This window comes from Mugil cephalus, chromosome 2, assembly GCF_022458985.1.
Source record: "Mugil cephalus isolate CIBA_MC_2020 chromosome 2, CIBA_Mcephalus_1.1, whole genome shotgun sequence".
NCBI lineage: Eukaryota > Metazoa > Chordata > Actinopteri > Mugiliformes > Mugilidae > Mugil > Mugil cephalus.
The window spans coordinates 28,284,606-28,294,239 of NC_061771.1; the positions used below are offsets into that span (position 1 = coordinate 28,284,606).

Genomic DNA, 9,634 nt, shown 5'->3' on the forward strand with positions numbered 1-9,634 from the left:
ATGACTCTCAGTTTTTTTTTTTTTGTTTAAAGCGGTTCTTTGACGTTTTTAAAATTGCCCCGGGGCTTGACTTTGTTTAATGTTTGTTGACGCCCCGCGGTTTGTGCGTTGTGTGGTTTCCCGCTTCGATAAAAAAAAACAGCCCCTATTTCAGCAATGAAATACTTTAAAATGTTCGTTGATGAAACTGGAGGTAGGAAAGGAAGGAACATTGCGAAAACTTTTTTTATTTACAATGAATTCAGTGTGAAATATGATTTTACAGAAATGTTGAATTTTTAAAAACATTAAAACCCGTGTCTGTCAAAACACTCAAAGGAACAAAAAATAAGTCAAAAGAACGAATAGTTGTAACCCCAAGAGATTGGTTTACAGCCCTTGGTTTTTTAAAATTTTAAAAATGTCCAATGATCGACCCACTTGTTTTGCCCCGTTTTTTAAAACGTTTAGGGATGTTTATGATCACTTAACACGCTCCCCTCGGGGGGAGAGTGTGGATTGTTGGGGTCCCGGGCTCCCTTTGTTTGGTTTAATTGTTTCATTTTTGTTTGGTAGAGGATGTTCTAACTGCAGTTTGTGAAATAAATAAAGACTACCGAACCGTGGGTTTTGACCCGTATCCCGGGGACGTGTCTGGGACTCCTCTCTCTTTTTTCTGTCAAGTTACAATAAAATAAATTTTTTTAACTTGAGCTTTATCCCCCTCCCGATCAGCCAACATTTGAACCTTTTTAAAATGGTAGTTGTCCCCTTGTGGTGTCTCATAGAGAAGGACAGGGGGTTCTGAGGGGGTCCCTTGGGGTGTGGGCACCCAAAAACAAACTTGTGAGTTCAGTAAACTTACCCACAATGTTTAAAAAAAAGCCGGTCAGCTTTTGGATGAAACACTGAAAACGTCCCGAGTCAGATGCGGATGTGGGGATCAGTAGAGTCCCACCCCTTGGTCGGTCCTCTTTTAAACAGTCGCTCTGTTTTTGTACGCGCATCTGTTCCCCAGGAGATTTTCCCCCCTCGAGGGGGGTAGACAAAAAGGTCTGAGACAATTTTTTATGTCCCTCTCCTCCAGTCCCAAAGGTTTAGTTTTTAGGGTTTATCTTGGGTCATTTTGACATGTGGGCAAATTTGATCCCCTTTGGTACTTTAATCAGCTGATTGGTTGATGATGGGGTTTTTTCTGGGAAACAAAAAAAAAAAAATAAGTTTGATGTCCCCTAGGGGGCACTTTCTTGAAGGGAGGAGAGGGAAAGGCCCCCGGCGTCGAAAAATTCGAAGGGAAACCCCCACACAGCATTTAAAGATATTGAGAAATTAACACGTAAATTCCTAAGAAATTTAAAAATAGCGTGAAACCAACCCTCAGATATAAAGCCAGCAATAAAAATAATCACTATTCTAGTAATAATAATAATAATAATGATAAAAATACCCGTCAAAGAATGGATATAAAATTATTTAAGCCCCGGGTCCATAAAACAAATAAACTTGAAAACCCCTCTCACAAAAAAATATATTAAAATCTAAGTATTACTTTTTATAACGTTTAAAGTTTTCCCACGAAAAGTTTTAAAAAAACTGAATGTACCCCCCAGCATAAAAGCCAGCAAAAAAAAAAAAAATCACTATTATAGTAATAATTAAAAAAATGATAGTAATTAAAAAGATAGTAATAGCGTGTTAAGAAAAATGAAGAGGAGTTTTTTTATATAAACATATAAACTCACCGTAAGATGCAACAGTCCGAAAGGAACAATGTTGTTATGCCATTTTTAAAAAATGTCAACAAATGAAACAATGAAAAATGCTAATCAACTTATGCTAATAAAATTTTTGTAATAGGGCTGTATTTTTATCGACTGTTGATTGATAGTAAGCCCCTTTTTTTTTTTTTTTTTTTTTTTTTTAAGAATTATGTTGTGGAGCTGCAGGGATGGGGGGAGGGTTTTTTTGCAAGTCGGTTAAAATTTTGGTTGAGTGTAACAAGTGTTTGTTGTCAAAAATTAAAGCAAAAAAGGAGAAAGATGATTTTCCCCAAAAAGAAGAAGAAAAGGTAAATCCCCCTCAAATCTCGAAATCAACGCCGCCGGGCTTTGAAGGGGCCATAAGGATGGTAAAGGATGCGATTTCATTAATGCGAAATTTTCACAAAATGGTCAATAGATTAAAGAAGACGAACCCAAACAGCGGCACAGAGAATCGCGGGTTTTCAATTAGTTCATCCCCCCGATTTGGCACCTCTGGAGTAAAAAACCGGGGGGCAAATAAAAACCAAAACAAAAAATTTTTTCATTTGGGGAGTTGGATTTTTTAAATTCCCCAATGTTTTAAGGGCTACAATAAAGATGGAAACTGAAGCCCCAGTTAACATCAGTCATAATTAAGTTGTTGGCCTTTTTTTACCCTCTGCATTTTTTATGGCTGTAAGGGTGTTCGGCCCGTCCTAAACCCCCAATCAGCTAACCGAGAAGATGATAAAAAAGGTGTTGAAAGGTGGGGGATGATTTTCAGCAGAAGCTCCTGGCTCACCTGTTTTTTTGTCCCTTTTGTAAAACAAAAATTTTTGAAAATCCATCATGTGTCCCCATTTTTTGTTGCGCCTCGACCGGGGGGTAACTAAATGGAGGCTCTCCGGGATTGAACCGGGGAAAATTCCACCCGAAGCGAGAACATACTCAAAAACCAAAGGGCGGTAAATCCCTTTTCCCTGCGCAGTTAAAATGAAAAAAAAGTTGATTAAAAAAAACCAGTCGCAAATTTTTCCCCCGGGACTGTGTGTTAGTTTACTGCTTTTTGTTGGGGCTTGTCTTCAAAGCCATGTTTTGTGGGCCTTATGAGGGGGACGGAAGTTGAGGACAAGATTGTGATCAAGACCCCAAAAGAAAGAAAAAGTCCCAGTTGCCATGTCAAAATGGGGTAAAAAAATATTGTTTTGTTGACTTCTTTTTTTTTTGGTAGGAAAATCATTTTCAAAACCATTTTTTTGTTTTTGTTTTAGGTGTGCTCACCCCCAAAAACTTTTTTTCGTTTGGGTAAATAAAAACCCTTTGTGTTGGGCTGCATTCCCCCTGTTCTGTGTTTTTTTTCATAAAAGTTGGTGTTTATTTAGTTTAGGGTTTCCCCAACCGGGGCGTAACACCGAATGAAATGATCCCGTTTTGATTGTTTGAGTTTGCGGGAAAAAAAAAAGGCAAAAAACCTTTCTTTGTGGGGATATCTCCTGGAAATATACGTTCCGGGTCTGCTCGCGATTTGGGCTCCCATCCAAATGGGCTTCAAAAGAAAGGGGAGTGATTTTTTCCCGATTTTTTTGGTTTTTGTCTTTCACCCGTCTCCACATCAGTAACTTTTTAATTGTAATTTTGCTCTAGCTCAGATTTTTTGTTGTTTGTCCTTTGATTCCCCTAAAAAGGGGGAGGGGGTGGATGAAGCCCCGTGAAGCTTCTGGGGCTTCTTCTGATTGAAAACCCAAAGAAAAACATTCAAAGTTCGAAGCCCTTTAAAACCCCCTCAGCATGACATTGTCCCGTTCTTATAACCTACCCCCCTACTTTCACATTCAACATTAAGCAGTGTGTCCACTTTTGAAAAGTGCTTTTTCGAAAAGACTTCGTTCTTATTCAAGCGATCCTTAATAAGTAATAAAAGCTTTTGCCAATCGCCCCCCAAATTTGGGGACATTAATAGGGACCCTTGCTACTATATTTTTTTATTTAAATGGTAGTTATAAATAAACACATTTTTATTCAATATCAAATTTTAAAAAAACACATACAAAAAATGACAAGGGCAGGTTTATCATAACCCTCCGTAGCATCTTCTGATGATGTTAAGTGGGCGACGTAAAATCTATTAAACCCAAAAATATGATAAAAATACATTTAAAAAAATGGGAGGTTTAAAAAAATGGAAAGTTTATTTAACAAATAAAAAGAAGTGAGCACAGAAATTAAAAATCGGTTTAAAAGAAAAATTAACGGTTTTTCATTAAATTCTACTGAAAGGTAGAGCCTCCAGTACAGTCCCCGTGGAGGTTCGACATTTTTCTGTGGTGACATCCTCGTCCTGGTCTTTGTCTCTGTCCTCTCTTTGTCTCCTTTACTTTTCCTTCCCCCTTCTTTTCTGCTTTCCTTTAAAAACCCCGTAAAAAGAGGAGACAGTTTTCCGATGAATGAACTGTTTTCTCCTTTTTTGTTATCACCTTTTATTTTTAGGAAGATCGTGGTGTTGGTGTTATTTTTCTCTATTGATTGAGCCCCCTTTAGATAACTTTTTAAAGGCATAAAAATTCTTCAAAGGTTTTATTGCGAGACATCTCAAACTATGGCATCTCCTCCCCCACGAGTTTTTTTGGTGCTGCAGTGAAAGTGCCCTGTGGGAAATTTTCCGCTTGGGTGCCGTGCGTATCCACCACCCCGGGTCAAGGGCCCAATGTTTGAAACGGGCCAAAGAACAAGAACCATCTAAATTCAAAAAAATAAAAATAAAAAATAAAATAAAAAAAAAAGAAAAAAAAACAAAAAAAAAAACAAAAAAACAAAAATCAAAAAACACAGGGGTGAATCACTAACCCCATCAATAATACCCTTTGGGGTTTTTTATCTTCCCCGACTGATTTCAAGTTGACTTTAAATCTATTAAAAACCCAATTAATATAATAAAAATACAAAACACTTAAAAATGGCGAGGCAGGTTAAGAAATATCAGTGAAAGAGACATCTATCCATCGTTTTTACCCTTATCCCACAGGGTAAAAGGGGGTTTTGGGCTGTCCCCTGATCAGGTAGGGTGGGGGTTCACCCCGACGGGTTCCAGTTATTCAGGGCTAAAACAAGACAAACAACCCCTCACACTACACTCACACATAGGGGCCAACATGACACCAATCAGCTCACGAGCATGTCTTTGGAGGTGGGAGAAAAAAAAGAGGATGGAGAAAAAAGGCAGACACAACCATAAAAGAAAAAAACTGCAGCATTGTCCCAGATGAGATTAAATGATGAAGGTAGATCCTCCCCTCCCGCCCACCCGCTGGAGGGTTCATGACCACGTTTCACTGTGGTGACGTCCTGGGTTTGCTTTTTCTGTCCCCCGCTTTGTTTTTTTCCTTTCCTCAGGGATTCCTTTCTTCACTATTCTTTTGTAATCCCTGTAAGAAGAAGGAGACCGTTTCAGGGGAATGAATATTCTCTCCCGTTCTTGTTATTATTTTATTTTAAGAAGAGTTTTTGGGTTTTTGGGGTTATTTTTCTTTATTTATTTAGCCCCTTTAATCAACTTGTTTGAATGTGGCCCCCAAATTCAAATGTAAAAACTCAAGTAGCTTTAGCTGCTAAACACAGTCAAGTCTGACTATTAGATATAAAATAAAGTACATGTTCATCACAATGTCCAGTTAAAATGTAAAAGTCTGTAACTCACTAATCCCTCTGTTCTTCACCAGGACTCCAACGATGAAACCAAGAAGAAGGAGGAAACAAATACAGACACCAAGAGTGATCCAGTGGCTTCTCTTCTCTACAGGACCTGAAAGAAATTAAACTCTTGAATTTAGAGGAATAAACTCAAATGGGATTTAATTTAACAACACAACATAGTTTAGATTAATAACTTTATTCCAAAATATAGTGAAATAAATAAAGACCTACCAGACACAGTGGGGTTCATGACTCTGTATCCTGGAGACGTCGTCACGGCGACATCCTCTCTCTTTGTCACTGTCACAGATAAAATACAAACTTTATTATTAACTTGCAGTTTTATCCAGGCACACAGATCAGCCACATCATTATGACCACCTTTCTAATACTGTGTAGTTGTCCCTTGTGGTGTCTCATCAGAGAAGGACATGGGTCTTCTGAGGGGGTCCTGTGGTGTGTGGCACCAACAACACAACGTTGTGAGTTCAGTAAACTTACCGTTAATGTTGAAAACAAAGCTGACGCTCAGGTTTGGGATCAAGCATTTGAAGTGTCCTGAGTCAGACTGCTGGACTGTGGGGATCAGTAGAGTCATCCGTCCTCTGGTCAGGTCCTCTTTAATCAGCTCTGCTCTGTTCTTGTATCGCTGCATCTGTTCCACAGGATGATCTGTCCCACGTCGACGGGAGTAGACCACACGGTCTGAGACATGTGGGATGTCCACTCTCCTCCAGTCCAAGGTGTAGTTGGTTAGATTGATCTCTGGATCAGTTTGACACTGTAGAGTCAAATTAGATCCTTCTGGTGCTTCAATCAGCTGAGTCTGGTTGATGATGGGACGTTTTTCTGGGGAAACAAACCAGAAAAAAATACAGTTTGATCAGTTCATGTCAACCTGAGTATGAGGATGGTGTAAAACCTTCCTCTGTCACAAAGCTGCATCAAGAACAAAAGAAATTCATCATATTCAGTAAATAATCAAACTGTTAAGAGTCATATAAACAACCACATACGATCAAACGTGTCTGACACATGCAGATTAGTTTTTATCATTTACTTGCTTTGTTTAGGTGAATAAAGGCAGCTGGACGTGTAGAATGTCACCACTCATGTGACATGTGAAACGTCTTCAAGAAATTCTCTATGTACGTCTCGGGCACCAGCAAAGTCACGTCAGAAGCCGCATCACCCGTTAGGAGTCTAAAACTCTGACCCTAGATCACCCCTGAAGACTGCACGTCTGTTTAGATTAAATTAAAAATATATAAATATTTTTAATTTAATCTAAATGGGACTAAATATATATATAAAAAAAGGACCCCTCTGCAACCCTGCCACTAATGGCTAAGATTGTGTTGTGTACTGCATCCAGTAAGAAAACTGGCAAAACTGTCAAGAAAACTGGCTTTCTAGAAGAGAAAGAGAAAGAATGAGGAAGAGAGAGATCTCTGAGCGAGATACTCTCCCTCTGCAAACAGGAAGAACAGACTGTTTGCTTCAGGCGAATCTGCCACGGGCAAGAGTGACAATGCCATTTCTCTCTTTCCGTGTCCTCATCCCAGCATTTACAACGATATATAGCGAATAAACACTTAAAAAGTTCACTAAGAAACTTAAAGTAGCGTGAAATCCTACATACCACGCATATAAAGCACAGCAATAATAATAATTACTATTCACAGTAATAATAATTAATAATAATGATAATAAAGAGCCTGTCTAATAGGACATACACATTATTCCAGCCCTCGGTCCATACAACACAAACTACTAACTATGAAAACTCAGCTAAAAAGCTAATAGTCAAGTATTTACTATTTATAACGTTTAAAGTTCACTAAGAAAAGTTAAAGTAGCGTGAAATCGTACCCACCACGCATAAAAAGCACAGCAATAATAATAATTACTATTCATAGTAATAATAATTAATAATGAGCCTGTCTAAGTTAAAGGACATACACATTATTCCAGCCCTTACAACACAAACTACTAACTGGGCGGTAGCTATATCTGTACCTAGGATTTGGCCTCCGAACAAATGTTCATAATTGTCCAACGATAGGTCGTACGGGGAAAATGAAAGTATTGTGAGCGTCAGACGAGGTTTCTCTTCGATTTAATGTTGGTTCCACGCACGTACAGCGAAAACTGTGTGACGAGAGAGAGAGAAGACCTCGCGTTGCCTTTTTTCACCGACAATCTGATATAATATGTATATAATGATAGTAATGAGCGTGTCTAAGTAATAATGACACTGAGGAGTCATTTCACATAAACATATAAACTCACCGATCAACGATGCAACAGTCACGAAAGCGAACAATGTTGTTACTGTCATTGTTAAAAAAAAGTAATCTAATAAAAAACTAATGAAACTAATGAAGGCGTGATACAGTATCCTTGCATCTGTAAGTTTCTCAAGTTCCGCACTTGTTCCTCACGCTTTTCTGTTCCTCCCCTGCGGCTCCCCAGCCGATCAGAGGAATTCAGTCACCAACGCAAGACGTCACACGACGTCCCATTACTCGACGTCCCTCCGCGACAGTTCAACAACATAAACTAATCCCAATGAATATATATATATATTTAAATGAGCAGATTCGAGCTATTCTGGTTCTTGAGTTTGGTTTTAGTTTTAATGTGACGTGAACATTTTCTCATAGTGAAAACGAATCTTAATCACCGAAAATGCACCTTTGCAGGTTAAGACACAAGATTCAAGGTGGAGGGACTAAAAGTTTAGTCAGGTTTGGGTGCCACAACGTCACAACATGTCAACTCATAAAAATAATAATAATGATAAAAAAAAAACTGATGAAGTCTTGTTGCAGCACCTGTCCGTTGAGTTTTTGGTTTTTACTGGAGCTTTTTCTGACTTTTTCCAGAGCAGCTCCTCAGCCAATCAGAGTGGAGGTACGGAACATTTCCTCGTTTTCATGTCAAGTCAGTGGAGTGAGCGTCAACTTTCTGCTGAGAGTCAAACAGCCTGTGAGTGTCAGAAGAGGAGGGTGATCCCAGGTCACACAACACAAACTGCTTCCAAATAAATTGTATTTCATTCCTAAAATTAACATACACTCATATACCTTCATGTAATTAATTGGCTTGTATGAAAAATGTAAAAAAAACAAAAAAAAAAAAAAAAAAAAAAAACAAGACAAAACAAAAAAATCTGTGCAGTCATCTACGTGAATTTCTTTTTGTCAAGTGACTCCAGTTGATTGACGGGTAATGCACCCGTGGACACCCGTGGACACCCGTGCCCGTGAACTATGCAGAGAAAGGTTTCCGCTATGGCAGCGTCACATATTGTATTGCTCAGCTGGAGACATAGCGAACGAGACTCTGTTCAGAATAAACATTTCTAACGAGTATATAACACTATACAAACACTAAAAACTATAAGACGAAACAACTCTGAAGTAAAAAAAAAAAAGTATTTCCGATTTATATCATATAGTCAAGAAGTTCACTAAGAAAAGTTAGTAACGTTAAATCGTACCCACCACGCATATGAAGCATAACAATGATAATAATTACTATTCATGCTAATAATAATTAATAATGATAATAATTAATAATGATAATAATGAGCGAGTCTAAGTAATAATGACACTGAGGAGTTATTTCATATAAACATATAAACTCACCGATCAACGATTCAACAGTCACGAAAGCGAACAATGTTGTTACTGCCATTGTTAAAATAATGTCAACTAATGAAACTAATGAAACTAATGAAGGCGTGATACAGTATCCTTACATCTGTACATGCAAGTTGCTTGGTCGATCTGCGCTTCTCCTCTTAGCGAAAGACACTCTAGGAAATATGCTAATAAGAGTAAACGCCACATGAAGCCACGCTTTTTTTTTTTTTTTTTTTGTTTTATTTTGTTTTCTCAAGAAATTCATGTTGTGGAGCTGCAGGGAGGGAGGGAGGAGTTCCTGTTTCTGGTCAACTCTGGTTAAGTTTGTGGTTGAGTGTCATAACAGAACTTTTGTCTGGTTGACGCCTCAAACGCCGCGGCTGCATCGAAGAGGCGCCATAAAGCATGGTAAAGGACTGCAGATTGCATAAATGCGTAAATTACACATCAATGGCTCAATGAGATTAACGAAGCCACGAAACCCAAACACTGCGCTGCACAGATGAATCGCGAGTATGACAATTAGTCTCATCGCCCAGATGTGACACCTCCGGAGTAAAAAGAACGCGGGAG

The 9,634-nt window shown here is 38.5% G+C and overlaps 1 protein-coding gene across 3 annotated transcripts in view; it reads right to left on the reverse strand.

The window, feature by feature from the left end:
- Window positions 1-7,839, reverse strand: part of LOC125003711 (selection and upkeep of intraepithelial T-cells protein 2-like) — a 148,949-nt gene extending 141,110 nt beyond the window's left edge. Inside the window, exons 1-4 of one of the 3 annotated variants that reach the window (XM_047577825.1) lie at window positions 7,704-7,839; window positions 5,913-6,260; window positions 5,643-5,711; window positions 5,349-5,520 (exon numbers count right to left, since the gene is read on the reverse strand). In XM_047577825.1, coding sequence (XP_047433781.1) covers window positions 5,390-5,520; window positions 5,643-5,711; window positions 5,913-6,260; window positions 7,704-7,752 — 597 coding nt within the window. In that variant the 5' untranslated portion in view covers window positions 7,753-7,839 and the 3' untranslated portion in view covers window positions 5,349-5,389. Of the gene's footprint in view, window positions 1-5,348; window positions 5,521-5,642; window positions 5,712-5,912; window positions 6,261-7,703 lie in introns of those variants that run through there. The other 2 variants (XM_047577826.1, XM_047577824.1) reach the window with 2 other exon arrangements.
- Window positions 7,840-9,634: the final 1,795 nt, after the last annotated feature.